We start from the raw sequence: 19,172 nt of genomic DNA on the forward strand, positions 1-19,172 counted from the left end.
TTAGTCCAATTCTGTATCCTTCCCTTCAAGGCTCAGGGGTCCAAGATTATCTTCTGTGTCTGTGTTAATTGGTTTCCCTTTTCTTTGTTGAAGAGGGTCTTTGCAATCCTTCTGCCTAGTCCACCATCTTAGAAGTTCAGCTGGGGGATGTGTTTCAAAGCGAATGCAACAATCAAGCATATACGAGGCCAAAGGGGGCATCATTCTCCTCAAAACAAGGTATAGAAGGCAGGAAGGGGCAGGAAAGAAGGATGAATAGAAACAGAACCCAAGGAAGAAGTGGGAAGAAGTGCTGTCATATTGAGGGGATTGCAACTGATGTCATGGAAAAAAATGTGTCTGAATTGTTGGATGAGAAACTAGTTTGCTTTGTGGACTGTAACCCTAATCACAATAAAATGTTACACACACACACAAGGCAAAGAAGTAGAGACAATAAAGGTTATTTTTAGAGGAATTTTGCTGTTAACGAGAGCAGAAAGGAGAAAATTGATCATGTAGCAGAGAGGAAGTCCCCGAGTGGGCAAGAAGGGTTGCATGGGGGGATTGGCTTTAGAAAGGAGTAAGTGGTGAAGTTGGTACATGAACCCAGAAATGTGGCTCAAAAGCCCATGTTTTTACTGCCAGCTCTCAAAATGCAGGTTGTCCTAGCTATAAATAGACATTTATGTAGATAGTTGGGGAAATGTGAATATATACTGATCAGGTGGTATAACCAAAAAACCCAGCTCACTGCCATGGAGTCGATTCTGACTCAGAGCAACCCCATTTGGGTTTCCGAGGCAGCAAATCTTTATGGAAGTATATTGCCCAGTCTTCCTTCCACGGAGTGGCTGGTGTGTTTGAACCACCAACCTTCTGGTTAGCAGGCAAATGCCTTAGGCACTCCACCACCAGATATCCTTGATTAGGTGGTATGAAGGTAGTTAATTTTGTTCAGTATTGGCTATAACATTGTGATAATGTTTTTTAAGAAGTTCTTTTTTGGGATGAATACAGAAGTATTGATTACTGTGAAATGGTATATCTTGGATTTACTTTAAAATATTCCAGTTCCTCTCTCCTACTCCCCCCCCCCCCAAAAAAAAGGCAGGGATAAGAAAGATAAAACAAGATTGGCAAAATACCTATTGAAGCTGGGTGATGGGTACATGGGTTTGTTACACTGTTCTGTACTTTTGTGAATGATTACAGTTTTTCCACAATTTAAAAGTTAAAAATAAAACACATACACCCATGAAATGGAGGTTTGTCTAGTTATACTACCTAGCAAGCGTAACATTGTGACCCCTTCATCAGTGCTGTTCATTCCTTCTCCAGGTGGCAATCACTGGGCAGCTTGGTGTGAAGCCCCAGACAGGCAATAGCATTCCTCTCACAGCCACTAACTTCCGTATCCAGGGCAAGGATGTGCTGCGTCTGCCACCCTCTTCCATCACCACAGATGCCAAAGGCCAGACAGTCCTGCGAATCACTCCAGACATGATGGCCACATTGGCTAAGTCCCAGGTCACCACAGTCAAACTGACCCAGGACCTATTTGGGACAGGAAGCAGCACTGCAGGCAAAGGCATCTCTGCTACCTTACACGTCACCTCCAACCCAGTCCATGCAACTGAGAGCCCTGCCAAGGCCAGCTCATCCAGTGCCCCTTCATCTACTCCAACAGGCACCACTGTGGTCAAGGTGACTCCTGACCTCAAGTCAGCAGAAGCTTCCAGTTCAGCTTTTCGCTTGATGCCAGCACTTGGTGTGAGTGTGGCAGACCAGAAGGGGAAAAACACAGTGGCTTCTTCGGAAGGAAAACCAGCTGCCACCATCCGCATTGTCCAAGGCCTGGGCATGATGCCTCCCAAAGCAGGCCAGACCATCACAGTTGCAGCCCATGCCAAGCAGGGTTGCTCAGTGACAAGTGGGTCTGGAACTGTGCATACTTCTGCGGTGTCCTTGCCCAGTATGAATGCAGCTGTATCCAAGACTGTGGCAGTGGCGTCTGGGGCTGCAAGCACCCCCATCAGCATTGGGACAGGATCCCCAAGTGTACGACAGGTCCCAGTTAGCACCACAGTTGTGTCCACGACCCAAGCTGTGAGTAACACTCTAGTGGTCAACAATAGCCCCTCTGCTTAGAAAGCTTCTTAAAGCTGTTTAACTGCTGTTATATGAGAGACTCCATAAGAACTAGGAAAGTTCTCATTTCAGAGAAGTCACCTCTTTTAGCTTCAAACAGGCTCTTTATTTTTGTTTGAAATTCATAAAAGGGCAATATATACATATATTTCTTATAAAATACCAAAACATTATAGCAGTACATTCAGGAAAATATTTCTTTGACCACCCTCTACTTTTTCCTTCATAAGGGCTAATTACTGCTAGTAATTTGGTATTTATCCTTCTCCTTTTTCTGAGCATTTTCATGCATCCACATGTAGTTTTTAAAGAATACATATGAGAGATTTAACTCACTCTTTGGCTTGGGGATCTTTCTAGGGCATACACAAATATTGACTGTGTTCCTTTTAGTGATACCATAAGCAAATGGTTTGACTTGACTGCTAACCTAAAGGTTGGCAGTTTGAACCCACCAAGTAGTACTGTGGAAGATAGACTTGGCAGTCTGCTTCTAGAGATGAAAGGCAAAAAATCCTCTGGGGTTGTTCTGTTCTGACATATGGGATAGCTGTTATGTTGGTTGGAATTGCCTTGAAGCAACTAATGGCAACAAAAAAATGCATAGAAGGAATGTACTCTAACCATTCTTCTATAAAAGGATACATTTTCACTTGTTAAAAGTCAGTGCCACAGCACATGTAAAAGTATTTCTGAAGTACAGATTCTTAGGATAGGCCCTCAGGATGTACACAACAGATGTTCCAGTTGTGCTACTGGAAAGGCCAATCAGCTTACACTCCCACCAGTAATTTCCTGCTGTCCCCATACCCAAATCCACATTGGATGTCATAGACTCTTTAACCTTACACATGTAATTTACTGGTGAAGGGAGGTATCTTTTTAATTTAACTTCCTGGTCACTTGTGAAGTAGAACACCTGTTCCCCTGGATACTGGCTGTTTGCATGTCCTCTCCAGTGCTGAATTGCCTTCTGTTTTTTTCCTTACTGTTTGAGGGGGGCTTTTAGATCTACTAGAGTTAATTCTTTATATATGTAAAAATATTTTCTCCCAGCCAGTCTTTTAACTTTGTGTGTGGAACCTTTTGCTGTGTAGGTATTCAGAGTTTTATCTGATCAGATCCTGGAAGGAAGGTTAGGCAATCTACTTCTGTATTGATACTGCCTCGGAAACCCAAGGAGGGGTCGCTATGAGTCAGATCCAATTCGATGGCAGTGAAATTGGGGTTTTTCTTGGTTTATTTGATAAGATCTGGCGATATTTTCTTTCATTGTTTTCAGTTTTCTTCTTTGTGTCTTTATTTTGCCAGTGTTATCAAGACAATCAAATACTTCCAGAGTGAAATAAAAGAATATAATTTATAATCCATTTGAAATATGTTTTTGTGAAGGGCATGAAGTAGAGGTCTGATTTCATATTTTAAACTGATTCCATCATCATTGACTAGTTGGTCTCTTTCCCACTAACTTGAGATACCATATTTATTACTATAAACCAAATTCCCATATCAACATACGTGTGTTTCTAGAAGCATGTGCATTTATTCTTTAAAGTGGCCTCTAGATAAGATGCACTGTTCTGAATAGTGGAGTTTATGTGAACAATACAAAACATAGTTTTGCTGTACTTTTCTAAGCAAGCTATATAATAAAATCCCAGAGTGATGAAGAAAAAAAGACATACATATTAGCAAAAAAAGAAAGAAAACTGAAATATTATCTGGTTTAAAAGGAAATTTTTATTTTGGTTATCATATCACAGAAATTGAAAGAACAAAACTGCTTATTCGATCCAATTTTGTTTGAGTTATATTCTTGACAGAAAGGTAGTAGTATCCAGTGGCATCTACCCTATTATAGTCAGGCGAGGTAAAGATAGGCAGAGAGCATTTGGTGGAGCAGAAAGTATTGAATAATGCTTTTTCTTCTCTACTCAACTAGTTTGGATAGTTCTTGAAGGGATAGTTCTAGTTGGTGTACTAGGTGGTCTGAAATGTTTAAATAAACATTTAAATAAGCATTCTGAAGCAAGGAGAAAATAAAACCACAAGTAAATCCATTTGGAACCACCATTTTGAGATACTGTTGATCTCTTTAAGTGCTTTCTAGTGGGCTATACACTGGAAGTACACACTCGAGATCAGTATGGGGACCCGAGATACAGTTTTGCTGCTGAGTACCTTGCTACTTTAGAACTAGCCATCCCGTAGGAAAGGTTGATGTTTTTTCTTAGCATCTTGTCAGTCCCCTTGAATTACTATTTTTCAAATCTCATTTACATAAGATTTTACTGTGTACATGTATATATTTTATTTCTAACAAGCATTAAAAGCAGGCAGTCTAAATGCAGGTGATGCTGTGACCTACTCTTAGTCTCAGTGAAATCCAAAGGACCCTATACCTCTAAAATTTTTTTTTAATTCCCCTTAGGCCTCACTAGTTTGGGAGCTGGACTTTTCACCTGATTGAGTTTATTATTAGTGTCCCCTAACTAACTTCTGTTATCTCTGGGAGAAACTGAAAGCACTTGGAGAGTGTGACCTGTTCTAATCAAATATGCCCTGTTGTTCCCCAGCAGTGAACATGCATTCCAGGAAAGCAACAGTCAGGTAGTTACTGTATTTTAATTCTGCATTCCTTGGGCCTTCATCACGTTTCTTTCTTCAGATAGGTATTATGTATGCCACATTGGTAGATACAGAGATGAATATGACCCTATCCTCTGAGGACCTTAGAAGTTAGTACCATGGTTAACTGAATACATTCTTTCCTTTCCAGTTTAAGTACACATCTTTCTTGATCCTGATAGCAGTTTTATATGGCTGCTCTTTATGTAGCATGAGAGAGAATGATAACAGATCACATGGCACCTAACCACAGTATATGAACATTTGAGTAGAGTATGTAAGCACTTTTATGAAGGCTGCCTTGGCCCAGACCTCAGAAATATTGGGACCCTGGAGGGTATGAGAAATAAAAGCAGCTGGTGTGCTTGCTCTTTGTAGCCCTGCAGGTAACACTTGGTGGTTTTCCTTTTGTCCTTCTATTCCATGAGAACTGATTGCTCTTTCTTTTTTAGGGGAAACTGCCCACACGGATCACAGTTCCGCTTTCAGTGATTAGCCAGCCTATGAAGGGTAAAAATGTGGTCACAGCCCCTATCATCAAAGGCAACCTTGGAACCAAGTAAGTGCTGCAAAGTAGTGACAAAACACTCAGGGGTGAGAGGGCTGACTTGTCTTTTCTTGTAGAAATGGAAAGGCAGCTGATGTTCCCTTGGTATCTTTCCTTTGTTGTGCTCATCAACAGTATTGGGCACCTAGTACTGTTTTAGGTGTTGGGTTGACAGCAGTGATTAAAACAGACAAAAAGTCTGTGCTGTTGTCAGCTTACATTGTTGAGGAGGGAGAGGGAATTTAAAAAGTAAAATATATACTGTATTGGATAAAACTCACTGCCATCGAGTCAATTTGACTTATAGCAACCCCTCCTTGGGTTTCTCAGGTGGTATCTCTATGGAAGCAAATTACCCAGTCTTCCTTCTGAGAAGTGGCTGGTGGGTTTGAACCGACAGCCTTCTGGTTAGCAGTCAAATGCCTTAGGCACTGTGCTACCAGAGCTCCTCTGTATTGGGTGATGATCCATAATTTGGAGAAAAAGCGAGAATGGGAGCAGGGAAGTGAGAATGGGGCTAGTGAGATGGCAGTTTCAGATGTGACAGGCTTCACTTTGGCATTTGAGTCTGATGATGTGATCATTTAGTGGATGAAGGCTTACTTTGAACCCTGGGCTTCCTGTAGCCCTGACTTAAACAGAGATCAAAAGACAAAAGATCATGATGAAATTAGCCTGACGGTCACAAGACAGCTTGTGTAATAGGACTGTTTTCTGGATGGTGTCTTGTCAGGAGCACATTTTGCTGATCCTTATGTGGGGGCTAGGGCCATTTTATCCAAGGCACTGGGAGCTTGTGAACTCACTCTTTCCTCCTTCCATGGAAAACATAAAAACTGGAAGAAAGGTGGTCTCATTGGCTAGTTGCCACTAAAGCTCAGAATACTGGGACTTTCAGTCGGCATCAAACATTTCCCTGTTGTTTTCTCAATGCATGGCATAATTTTGGGCCAGATGTATACATCCCCTTGTCATGCCTTACTCTTGCTTTCCCTCCACAGCATCAGTGGGTTGGGCCGCAATATCATCCTCACTACCATGCCAGCAGGTACTAAGCTTATTGCAGGCAATAAGCCTGTTAGTTTCCTCACTGCCCAGCAGTTGCAGCAGCTTCAGCAGCAAGGTCAGACCACACAGGTAAGGTCCAAGACAAACTGTTGGCCATATCCAGTCTTTTTCTTTTGCTCTTAACTGATACACCCATTGTAGTTTGCAGTCTGTTGATGAGAAATTCTCTCTTTGCTAACAGGTACGGATACAGACTGTTCCAGCATCCCATCTCCAGCAGGGAACAGCTGCTGGTTCCTCCAAAGCAGTCTCCACTGTTGTTGTAACCACAGCTCCGTCTCCTAAACAGGCACCTGAACAACAGTGATTGAGAAAGAATGCTTCCCAAAGAGACCACAGCTGGTCTGTCGTCCTAGCTGAAGGGCAGGGGCCAGAGAGGTTGTTACATCATTCCTCTGAAGTGTGTCCATTTAAGGACCACCCATAGTGGGATGATAGCAATAGCAGCCTCAGTCGTGCATCCACATGCCACAGTGGAGTGCACTGGAGTGCACTGAGAAAGGGTCACCCCACAGTTCCAAGGACTGTTCCACATCATCTGAGAGGAGATTCTGCATTAGAATTGCACAAGTTCTCAGCTGTGTCACACAAGCCCGTTTTCTCCTGAGAGTAGGCCATCTAGGGAAGGCTTACCAGTTGCAGACTGTGAATGCAGTGAATAAGCCTCGTTCTACGTGTGGATTGTGTTCTTTTAGTTAATGGTCTTCTCCATGACTAGTGATCTAGATGAGTTTTGTGCCCAAAAAGTTTTTTATGTGACTTTATTTTTTTTAAAAGAACCTATTGTACATCTTTATCAGATAGAAACTTGGGCTTTAGCCCCTCTAAGCTTACTTTTTCTTTTGACCAGATTGAAAGAACAGCAAGATTCTCCTTAGTAAGTTGGTGGCTAACTTGATAGCTACGTAGTAAATGAGAGGCTATAAAATGGGAAGGAACTATAGAAAGTGGGGTGGGGTGGATTCCCTAAATTGGGATTTATTTGGTGCTACCTCTTACAAGATGGGGTTTGGGATCTTAACTGTGGTATGTGTGTTTACTTGCTGACTTCGTCTTCCTCACCAAGGCTGTTGGCATTTCAAGTCCAGAGCCAAATAGGCAGAGTGGGAGATGTTGCAGCCATGCTATTTCTGCAGTACAGACACTGCTGCAGTTTGAAAATTATACATTCTGCATTACCCCAGAGCTGGGGCCAAGCAAACTGTGCCCTGTGGGCTGGCCACTGGTTTTTATGAATAAAGTCTTAGTAGACCACAGTCACAACCATTTGTTACATGTCATCTATGACTGATTTCAAGTTTTGACTGCAGAATTGAGTAGTTGGGAATGGAACCCTAGTAGCTCTCCAGCCTAAAATGTTTTTCTGGCCTGTAAAAAAAAGCTTATTGACTCCTGCCCCAGTGCAGAGGTGGCAGGTAGAATGTGGGCACGCACAGGGGCACAGCTTGGTCTTCTAGGCAGTGCCAGCCTTAAAAGAGGTCACTCTGAATTTGTGAGTCATTACTCCTGGCGATTCCACATTTTGCAGCCACCATCAAGCAACAGACAGCACTCAGAATGATGTTTTAAAATGTAATAAATAATTAAAGCACTGGTGGTTAATGATACACATCTTTGTTGTATTTGAGCAGGGATGGGAGTAAAGCTTTTTTGCAGTGATTGGACTTTTCCATCTCTTTTAAATCAAAAAAAGTATTCTTAATCTATAGAAAATTAGTGATTATCATTATGGGCTCTGGGTGAGGAAGTAGATGTGGAAGACAGAATTGAAATGGCTTAGATGGGGTACCTCAGTTGAAGTTGGATTAGGCAAGTTAGCAGAGGAGTTAGGGTGGCTTTACAGACATGTACAGAATTTCACAAATCTATAAAATGACATCATCCCTGTTTTAGTTCTACAGAAATGAGAGTCAGAGTTGAAGTCAAAGAGACCAAGATGTAAATCCAGTCTTCTAAGTCCATTTCTGTTGCTGCCTTGCTACAGAGATGATGGCTGTGGTGGGTCATGATGACGCTTGGGGTAGACCCAGAATTAGAAGATGGGAAGACTAGATTATGGAGAACAGAGGTGAATTGGCTAAGACAAGATTGAGATTTTGATGGCTGAGTATGGAATAAAATAATTAATTTTATGGGGAGAAGTCAAAACTACAGTGAAACATGAGTCTTTTAACTGAGTAAAGAAGCATGCATCAGTATTTTGTAATATTTTGATACTTGCACATCGTTATTTCTTAGAGTCAGATTTCATATAGATAGTCCACATAATAGTTTCTTAAGAAAAAACATAGAAATTTGAGAGATTTTGTCTAAGGTATTTACTGCTGGTTTTAAACAGACCCCTTCTGAATTTACTTAAAAGATTTCCTGAAGATCTGGTATTCAGCCTGAACCCTACTCCCAAGCTTTTATTTATTAACATCACTGACTCTGTTTGTCTACCTTATGTACACAAATATTTACATCCTGGGATACAAAATAAAATAGGCATGTAAAATACTGGTATAGATCAGGATGAAGATGTTGAGTTGAAGCCCTGGTAAGTATAATTCTGACACTGTCTATCCTGTCACTAGGATATTGTAGAATGAGAAACTCCTTATTGGGGTTATTCAGGGTAACATTACCAGTATTTGCACCAAACATGGTTCCTTAGGATGCAGACTCCAGGGATTTCCTAGGGGTGTGGCAGCTTTGGTAGGTGTTTGAGGAAAACAATTCCAGAAGAACTTCTGTGTGGCGGCGATTGAGCTTCTGACCCTTTAACTTGACAAAGGTTGGTAAAAACTACTCAGACCATTTATCTGTGATTGGAGTTGGTGAATGGCATTGTGATCAGTTTGTACATTACCACGTCTAAGGTTACTTTTACGCTAGAGTTGATCACTTCCATGGAACTATCCCAAACCATTCCATGAGTAAGGCATCAAAATAAATCTTACAATTTTCATCTGCTCTTCACACCTCAGCCCCTCCCTCTGAGGAAAATACTGCATTTCCTTAAAGGAGATTTTCTCCATGAAAGTGAAATGGAATAGGTTGCTTAATTACCTCAAATTCCTAAGGAAAGAACACATTTTATACATGAGAGATAGTAATTATCAATAAGTCCTTTAGTATTTGTGGAATGAATGCTGGAATTCTTACGCAGCTGGCAAACAAAGGTAAATGCTGAAAACCAGATCCAGGAGTTCTTTATCCCTAATAGCTAAATCAGTATTTTTAAGCAGCTCGTTCTTAATCCCTAAACTAATTTAAGGATAACTCCACCTCTGAATGCTGCCTAACCATGGGAGATTACCTTTCATGGAAGTACAACATTTCTTTCAAAGAGCATGCAGTGCTTCAACTAAATTATCTCTGCTGTATCTGTATGAAGTAGCAGGGTGGAATAGTGAGAATTACGCTGGGCTTTTGAGTCAATCTGAATACTGGTTTTGTCACTTCCTAGCTATGTGACCTTAGGCCACTCGCCTCTGAAGAACTTCATATACTCAAAATACAAGTAGTTGTGAAACTCAAATGAGTGCATCTCAAACTCCAGAACATGCTAAATAGATAAAAGATATGAGGTGGTCTATAAGACCCTTCAGGTTTGTGCTAACCTATTTTGTCAGCATAGTGCCTAAGGCATTTGACTGCTAACCAGAAGGCTGGTGGTTCAAACCCACCAGCCACTCCTCGGAAGGAAGATGGGGCAATCTACTTCCGTAGTGATACTGTCTCGGAAACCCAAGGAGGGGTTACTACGAGTCGGGTCCGACTCGACGGCACATACCAACAACATAGAACTTAGTATATTTCTCTGAATTCTTTATTCATTGCCTTTGTACATAGTATTTTCTATGCCTGTAATGTGCCAACTCGTTTTTCCTCCCATCCTTAGTCTCCAAATGCAGTTTGCACTTAACCTCTTTTAGCACCAAGTACACTTTATATAACTGCTTGCATCTTTCACTTCCATTAGACTGCAAGCCCTATGCTCTGTATATGTCCCCTTGATCCTTAATAACATTCCACCGCTGGTATGAAGTGGACATTTAATAAATGTTTGTTAAAGGAAGTTAAAAAGAAAGAACCAGAACCAAGACTAGAGTGTGAAGACTGTATTGCAGGCAGTCCCTGGTTTATGAACAAGTTCTTTTTCCTAAGTCTGTGTTTAAGTTGGATTTGTAAGTAGGAAGTTGCACAAAATTGACATGTCTTCGTGAAGTAGCACCTGCTTTTTGTTACGGACCATTGTATGTCAAATTTTTAATACAATAAGTTTTACAGAAGTGTTTTATGTAAGTCAGACGTTTATAACCTGAGGCTGCCTGTATTAGTTCAGGATTCATGCTTTGCTTTTATTTATACCAGATTTAAAGTCTTCCATAACCTGACAGTTTCCTGACTGCTCAGTCTACACACTTCCTGTCAGCATTCTCTGTTGCACCTGAGGAATCAGGCAGGATATCTGAGGCCCAGCTCAGCTGGGCCATTAGCAGTTCAAACATGTTTTTTTGTTGTTGTTAGGTGCCATTGAGTCGGCTCCGACTCATAGCAGCCTTGTATACAACAAAATGAAACACTGCCCAGTCATGCACTATCCTAGTAATCCTATCTGTACTTGAGTCTATTGTTGCAGCCACTGTGTCAATCCATCATCTTGTTGAGGGCCTTCTTTTTCACTGGCCCTCTAATCTACCATGCATGATATCCAGCATGTTTAGTAAGTAATATTTAAAACAACAAAACTTCACTTTTTAAAAATACACAAGTTATGATATCTGTAAAATGAAGGCACTGTTCTTCACTTAAACATTCTGATACCTTTCTGGTAAGGAAGTACCTACTTTCTGAAGAGAAAAGTAGGAAGTACGAGAAGCAGTAAGTCATATCCTGGGTCATCCATGAGGCCACTTCCTGCCCTCTCTCCACAATGGGATGGAAATGAAGCTTGCTGCTTATGGGTATGACTTTGTTTATAAAGGATAGCACACCAACACGGGCAGTTTGGCATCACCCCTACTGGTGCCCTCATCTCATTCCTCATCTGAGCCATTCAGAAGGGCAGTGTGGTAAGTGTTGCCCGACTTCAGCTTCTGGATTCCAATGATTTCTCCATCTCTGTGTCTCTTCAGCCGAGTCAAAAGGCTGTCGCAGAAACAAGAAAATTAGTTGGAAAAATCCTCTTACTTCCTTACCCAGGGCTGTTCTTAAAGCATTTTCTTCGTATCTTTATCAATATGAATACTTGGATACATATCTTGACTTCTCAGGTAATAGCTGTCATTGCACCCAGTAGATTAAGGGACTCTACTAAAATTAGAAAATGTCGTAATTGAGATTAAATTTAGGTCTCCTGTCTTGATGAGGCAGCAGAACTAAAATTATATCCTCCAGTTCCTACTTGATATGCAAAGGATCCTTCTGGGTAAAGTTAATTGCTTTGGGTCTAGGGAAATAAGGAGCTGAAAAGAGTAAGGGCAGCCCTAATATATGGCATAAACAAACTCGAGCATAACCCAAAATGCACAAACAGCAGAAAACCTAGATGAATGGGATCTACTAAAAATTTTTTATGTGCATCCAAAGACTTCTCCAGAAAAGTGAAAACAGAACCTGTAGGTTGGGAAAAAGTATTTGGCAACAACATACCTGAGAAGGGACTTAATGTCTAAAATTTATAGAAAATTCCAACACTGCGACAACACAAAGACAATGCAATTAAAAAATGGGCAGAAGACATGAACAGACACCTCAGAAGATATTTAGGCAGACAATAAACATGAAGAAATGCTCAGGATCATTAGCCATCGAGAGATGCAAATCAAAACAATGAAATACCATCTGGCCCCAGCACTGATAGCAAAGTTCAACAAGACAAAATAAATGCTGGTGACGATGTGGAGAGATTGGGACTCAGCTGGTGGGACTGTCAAATGATATAACCACTGTGGAAAGTAGTATGGCAATTCCTTAAAAAGTTGGAATTAAAACTACCATTGGACCCAACCATTCCATTACTAGACATATATACAAAAGAAGTGACAGCCAGGACAAGAACAGATACATGCACACCCGTATTCATTGCAGCACTGTTTATGATAGCCAAAAGATGGAAACAACCTAGGTGCCCATCAACAGAAAAAAAGGATAACCAAACTATGATATGTATACACAATGGAATACTATGCAACCCTAAAGAATAATGTAGAATTGGCATAATATGGATGAACCTGGAAGACATTATGCTGAGTGAAATAAGTCAATCACAGAAGGACAAATACTGTATTAGTCCATTACTGTAAAAAGGAAAGGTTTATATATGGAAGGAAATTTTCTTTGTTGGTTACTGGTGGTGGTGCAGGGAACACTGTTAGGTAGAGACAAGTATTTCTTTGGGTGAAGAGAAGGGCAATGTATCAAATGTGAGTGATCAACATGGTGGCATTGAGGAAGAGGAAGACAGGTGTACGGGAGGTATAGACAACAAAGATGAACCCTTTTGCACATACAGTACTGCATTGTCAGTGAAGGCAGACATTGATCTATGGGTGGATAGTTGGGTGAACAGGTTGAATTATTAGATATGTCTATGCAGGGGGAAGTGTGCCCATGATCATGTATAAGGTTGGCAGACAGTGTTTCTACAAGTGTTTTGGTATGTTCTATAAGGATTCCCAGGTATATAGTAGAGCTGACAAGGGACAAGTCTATAACTTCTTGGCCAAAGCCAGCTACCCAAAGGGAGTGAGTAGTTGGACCTGTGAGCTCGGGACCATGGTTGCAGGGGACATTAAGATCAATTGGCTTAACATACTACACAAAAACATTGTTATATATCCTACTTTGGCGAGTAGTGACTGGGGTCTTAAAAGCTTGCAAGTGACCATCTATATGCAACAGTGGGTCTTTCCTTGTCCAGCGCAAAGAAGAATGAAGAAAACCAAAGACACGTGAAACAATTAGTCCAAAGGACTACTACACCATGCGATCCTAAGCCTATACAACTTTGAGACCAGAAGAATTAGATGTTGCTCAGCTACCACTGTCAACCACTTGGAGGGGGATATATGTAGGAGATCCTGGATAGAGTGGGAGAATAACGTGGAACAAAACACAAAATCATAAAAAAAGAAAAAATTTGCTGGTCTGATGGAGCATGGTGGAACCCCTGAGACTATGGCCCCTAGCTGCCCTTCAGGTCCAGCATTGAACCCACTCCTGTGGCTTCCAGCCAAACAAAAGACAGGCATATGAGCTGAACATTTACATTAGGTAGATACACTCCTTGGAGAGATCAATCATGGGAGAATAGAAGGGCTGTGTATGCACAGGGAGACAGCTTAGGGGGCAGGAGTGCATGGGGGGGGGGGAAGGATAAGGGGAAGAGGTGGCTATGGGGAGGAAGTGGGAGGAGAACTGTTGCATTATGGGAGATTGCAGTCAATGTCATGAGACAAAGTATGTGATCTGTATGGATTTGCTCTGTAAATTCATCCAAATCACAATAAAAATTGAAAAAAGGGGGGGAGGTGAGCAGCTACAACAGCAATAGAACTAATAATCCTGTATGTTAAAAGTCACCCTGCCATTGTGGTTAAAGACAGGGTTTGCCTTTATTAGTTGAGTAACCATGATCAAGTTACTAAATCTTTGGAACCCTTGGTTTCCTCATCTAAAACATACTTCGTGATGAGGATCAGATGAGGTAATACACTTGTAAGTGCTTATCTCAGTGCCTGGACCTCAATAAGTGCATAGTAATTGTTGTTGTTGTTATGTGCCATTGAGTTGGACCCAACTCATAGTGACCCCTCCTTGGGTTTCCAAGGTAGTGTCACTACGGAAGTAGATTGCCCAACTTTCCTTCCGAGGAGTGGCTGGTGGGTTTGAACCGCCAGCCTTCTGGTTAGCAGTCAAGTGCCTTAGGCACTATGCTACCAGAGTTCCCATAATAGTAATAGTAATTATTAGCTATTATAACCTGTATACATGAAGAGCACTTTTCTGCCATGATAGATTATTTGATTGTTACTCTGTGAAGTGGGCAGGACAGCCCAGAAATAAAGTGATAGGTCCAAAATGAAACTGTCAGAGCAAGGACTAAGCCCAATCCAAATCCCTAATTTAGAGTTGTTCCTATCACACTGTAGGCTTAAAATACCTTTGAAACCTGAGTCTACTAGGTTACTGGGATCTGAACAAGTCATTTAATTTCTTAAAGCCTCATTACCCTCATTCATAAATAAGGGTAGTAATACCCTACAGGTATGGAGTACCTTGCACAGAACTTGCAAATTATCGGCACTCATTAATGGCTTAAAAGTTAACATGCTTAGTTATAATAGATGGGCCACTTGGAATAGTAATTATACAGTGTGATAAATTTTATGAGGGGCTTTGGTTAGGAGGAAAAGGCTTCACAAAAACATTTTCCCTCAGACATACCAGTAAACGAAAGAGTAGTTGATGACCACAATGCAGAGAGCAACCAAGTAGTGCCAACAGAAGCACATGGTGATGAACATGATGTTTTCATGATCTTTCTGGTCCCATTCAGGTGTTCCAAAAGGTGGAAACAGCACAAACCCAATCTGGTGGAATACAGGGAGAAGTTGGTCTGGTCCTTAGCTGGCACCATGAAACAACCTAGCCTTCATGTGGCCACCAAAGTTGCTCATACATTCTCCACTATCACCTCCCACAATTTCCTTAGCATGATAAGGCTTTCTTTTCCCCTCCTTCCCTTTCAAACCTTTTATTTTTTTAGGAGCTCTGGTAGCATAGTGCCTAAGGCACTTGACTGCTAACCAGAAGGCTGGCGGTTCAAACCCACCAGCCACTCCTGGGAAGGAAGGTTGGGCGATCCTACTTTTGTAGTGATACTGCCTCGGAAACCCAAGGAGGGGTCGCTATGAGTCAGGGCTGACTCGACGGCACATAACAACAACAACAACAGTTTTTAAGTTTACAGAAGAGTTGTAAAGATGGGGAGAGATCCTGTACTTTTCACCAAGTTTCCCCTAATGTTAACATCTTACATAACCATGGAATATTGATTAAATAAATATGGTGCAACATTATTAACTAAACCACAGACTATTCAGATTTCATCAGTTTTTCCACTAATGCCCTTTTTCTGTTGAAGATTCCATGTTGCATTTAGTCCTAATGTCTCCTTACTCTCCAATGGTGGTATAGCTCAATGGTAGAGCGCTTTGACTGCAGAGCAGGAGGTCCCTGGCTGAAGTCTCGGTGCTCCCTGTATTACTCTAAGAAGGTCTGATGGTGCAATAGTTAAGTGCTCAGCTGCTAACCAAAAGGTTGGCAGTTCAAACCTACCCAGTGGCTCTGCAAGAGGAAGACCTGGTGATCTGTTTCCCTAAAGGTTACAGCCAAGAAAAGCCTATGGGGAAGTTCTACTCTGTCACATGAGGTCACCATGAGTCAGGATTGACCTAACTGCACCCAACAATTTCCTTCAATCTCTGACAGATTCTTAGTTGAGAATGTCTTTTCAAGTAGGAAAATTGCTCTTAACTTGATTCTCATTTTAGGATAGGCTTATTAAGAAAATCTTCAGGGCCCACATTTCAGGGAAAAGGTTTAGAAGTGGAAACTGCAAAGGTTATCATTACCTCCACTGAGGAGCACAGCTTGGGAAGGCATTTTATCAGCCAACTATGTATGCTCCATAAATTCTTGTTGAGACATCAGCAGAATATTAGTGGATAAAATGACAAAGGTTAAGGAGTGGACATAGGGAGAAAAGGGACTATTTAAACTTGCATACTACATGAGTGCTGCATTTTCAAGCAACATGTCCCCTTCAGGACTTCTTTTGCACATGCTTATTAGGACTCCCTTGACCTGTGCAGGAAGTCTTGTGGTGTAGTGCCTAAGGCATTTGACTGTTAACCAGAAGGCTGGTGGTTCAAACCCACCAGCCACTCCTTAGAAGGAAGGTTGGGCAATCTACTTCTATAGTGATACTGCCTTGGAAAACCAAGGAGGGGTTGCTATGAATTGGTTCTGACTCCATGGCTGAGGGTTTGGTTTAGTTTGGTTTGGTTGACCTATGCAGTGTACAGAGCCCTTGCTTGAATAATTACCTGCCAGAACCAGGTGCCCTGAAGAATAGTGAGACTGGTTCGGAAAAGTTCCAGCAGGATATTGTCCCGAATGATCACCTCTAGGAAGAGACTGAGGGCCCCAGCAAACACAGCAAACAGCAGGAGTGAGTGGATATGTTGGTCCAGTAGTGGTCGGTTATGAACATGGTAGTAGAAAAGAAAACCTGCCACAAACCAAATTATAGCCATGAACAATTTACATTTTTGTACTTCAAAGGACTCACTCTTTGTCCTTTAGAATCTTCTCCCACACCTGTCTCAAGGCTACATTTTTCAGCACTTGGGAAGTCAATTTACAAAATGTTGGGGAACAAACAGTTGCAGATTAAGTTGATTTCATGTATATATGTTAAATGGGTGTAAGTAGTAGAGATGTAGCTTCTTTAAAAAAAATCTGCGATAGAGTTCAAAACAGGATGGGTAAGTGAAACATGGTGATTTACGACAAAAATTATCTTGATGAATGTGTATATCCATACATATACATACTTGAAATTCACTTTTTCCCCCGTTCAACTTTTTATCAACACTTTCTGAGGTACAGAGAGTGAGGTAGTTGGACTACAAAAGGCTTTTTCAGTTAATGTGACCTTGGAGATCCATCCTAGCAGTTGTGTGGGTCTCCAGATATTTGTGATGGGGTTAAGACTGTAACACTCCAAGGTGGACAATGGAATGCAGTCTTTCTTATATAACCAAAGAGATTGCCCTGTCTTCCTGGTGGATTTCAGCTGATCTCAGCATTTTATGCATTTATGGGTATGTGCGCGCTCATCCTATACATGTGAGTATGAGTAGGGGTGAGTGCAGGCAGCTGTGGGAAGGCAGGGAGGGTTTGTACAGTCTTAGCTGGAGGCTTTGGGAATTGCCTGGAAGCCTCATGTTTTAATGGGCTTTTTTATAAAATATATTATCTGTACTATCCAGAGCCTAGGGCCAAGTCCTATTTAGGCTTTCCAGGGATTTGGAATTTCTAGAGAAGGTTTTCATATTTGTTGTTTCTGGTCTTTTGTGTTCTGATCCCTCACACAACTTGATAGTCTTTGCTCCCTTCTTCCTTCCATTCCTCTAAATTACCTTCAGTGAATGTTGCCACAGCCATAACCAATCTGTCCAGCCCCAACGGAATATGGGTGATGAGATAGGTGAGCATATCAGTGATTCCTGAGGCTGCAAAGAACAGATACATGGTGCTGTGTTGCCAGTTCATCATCTTTATCCATTGGTCTTCAGAGTAGAGGTGGAAGTGGGGCCCATCTGGAACAAACTGCTCTGCTAGGAACCCTGCAGAAAATGAGAGTAGAAATGCAAGATGGAGGAATAGCTCCAATACAAATAGGAGACCAAGGCTTCTTCAATAGGAGACAATAAAAAAATAACCCAAAGTCCTGAGCAAAGTAGAGATGTGCAATAGAAGTGGCCTGGGACTCAGCCAACCTACTGTGCTGCCACAGGCTCAGCTATTCCAGTACAAAATAAGGTATTCACGGAATAATTAATGACAACATCTTGCCTTTGCTGCTGTTCTTTTGAGTGGAAGATGAAAAAGCAATAGAAAGACAGCTCCCCAGGCCCCCTGGAAATTTGACCAGTGTTGTTGTTGTTGTTAAGTGCCATCGAGTCGTTTCCAACTCATAGCGACCCCACGCACAGCAGAACGAAACACTGCCCGATCCCGCACCAGCCCCGCAATCCCTGCTATACTTGAGCCCATCATTGCAGCCACCATGTCAATCCATCTCGTTGAAGGCCTCTCCCTCTTTCGTTGACCCTCCACCCTACCAAGCATGACATCCTTCTCCAGGGAATGGTCCCTTCTTACAACATGACCAAAATAGGTGAGACGAAATCTGGCCATTCTTGCTTCCAAGGAGCATTCTGGCTGCACTTCCTCCAGGACAGATCTGTTAGTTCTTTTAGCAGTCCATGGTACTTTCAGCATTCTTCGCCAGCACCACAACTCAAAAGCATCAACTCTTCTTCGGTCTTCCTTATTCATTGTCCAGCTCTCACATGCATACGAGGTGATTGGAAATATCATGGCTTGTGTCAGGTGCACCTTATTTGGTTGAAAATGATAAGATCTGAGCAGCACCAACACTAGTGAAGAAGATATGTACATGCTCAATGGAAAGAAACAGTATAGTTCAGTCACTTTCCATCAGGGCAGACTTCCACTGAGTGCCCTTTCCAGGTACAGAGCTAGTCTGTGAGCTGTAGGCTTTTTCCAGCTCTGTTTCCTAAACATTGGGAGAAAAAAGTGGAGACCCTAGACACTGTTTCTGGACAGACTGTGTTTTGGGAGAGGCAAGATTGTAGCTAGAAGATGAATGAAGTCAGGCTACAAAGTAGCTCTCAATTCCTTCCCCTCCAATGCCTAAGACATTTGACTGCTAGACAGAAGGCTGGCAGTTCAAACCCACCAGCCACTCTGCAGAAGGAACACTGGGCAGTCTAGTTCTGTAAAGATTTACTGCCTCGGAAACCCAAAGCGGGTTGCTATGAGTCAGAATCGACTGGATGGCAGTGAGTTTGGTTTGGTTGGTTTCTACTTTTATCACCTAGTAAAAGAAGGCACAATATTTGCCTGTAGCAGTTCCAGCAAGATGGTGGACTAGGCAGAAGGACTGCACAGATGCTCTTCAACAAAGAAAAGGGAAACCAATTAACACAGACAC

The 19,172-nt window shown here is 41.8% G+C and overlaps 2 protein-coding genes across 2 annotated transcripts in view; one reads left to right on the plus strand and one right to left on the minus strand.

The window, feature by feature from the left end:
• NFRKB (nuclear factor related to kappaB binding protein) overlaps window positions 1–6,680 on the plus strand; it is a 55,308-nt gene extending 48,628 nt beyond the window's left edge. The window contains exons 22-25 of the mRNA XM_007955187.2: window positions 1,321–2,088; window positions 5,211–5,317; window positions 6,307–6,442; window positions 6,555–6,680. Coding sequence (XP_007953378.1) covers window positions 1,321–2,088; window positions 5,211–5,317; window positions 6,307–6,442; window positions 6,555–6,680 — 1,137 coding nt within the window. The remainder of the gene's footprint in view (window positions 1–1,320; window positions 2,089–5,210; window positions 5,318–6,306; window positions 6,443–6,554) is intronic.
• A 4,717-nt stretch (window positions 6,681–11,397) lies between these two features.
• The window catches only part of TMEM45B (transmembrane protein 45B), a 10,934-nt gene continuing 3,159 nt past the window's right edge, over window positions 11,398–19,172 (minus strand). The window contains exons 2-5 of the mRNA XM_007955188.1: window positions 17,572–17,778; window positions 16,474–16,658; window positions 14,810–14,955; window positions 11,398–11,509 (exon numbers count right to left, since the gene is read on the minus strand). Coding sequence (XP_007953379.1) covers window positions 11,398–11,509; window positions 14,810–14,955; window positions 16,474–16,658; window positions 17,572–17,778 — 650 coding nt within the window. The remainder of the gene's footprint in view (window positions 11,510–14,809; window positions 14,956–16,473; window positions 16,659–17,571; window positions 17,779–19,172) is intronic.

This window comes from Orycteropus afer, unplaced genomic scaffold (assembly GCF_000298275.1).
Source record: "Orycteropus afer afer isolate SDZICR_OR568_19922 unplaced genomic scaffold, OryAfe1.0 scaffold00493, whole genome shotgun sequence".
In the NCBI taxonomy this organism is placed as follows: Eukaryota; Metazoa; Chordata; class Mammalia; order Tubulidentata; family Orycteropodidae; genus Orycteropus; species Orycteropus afer.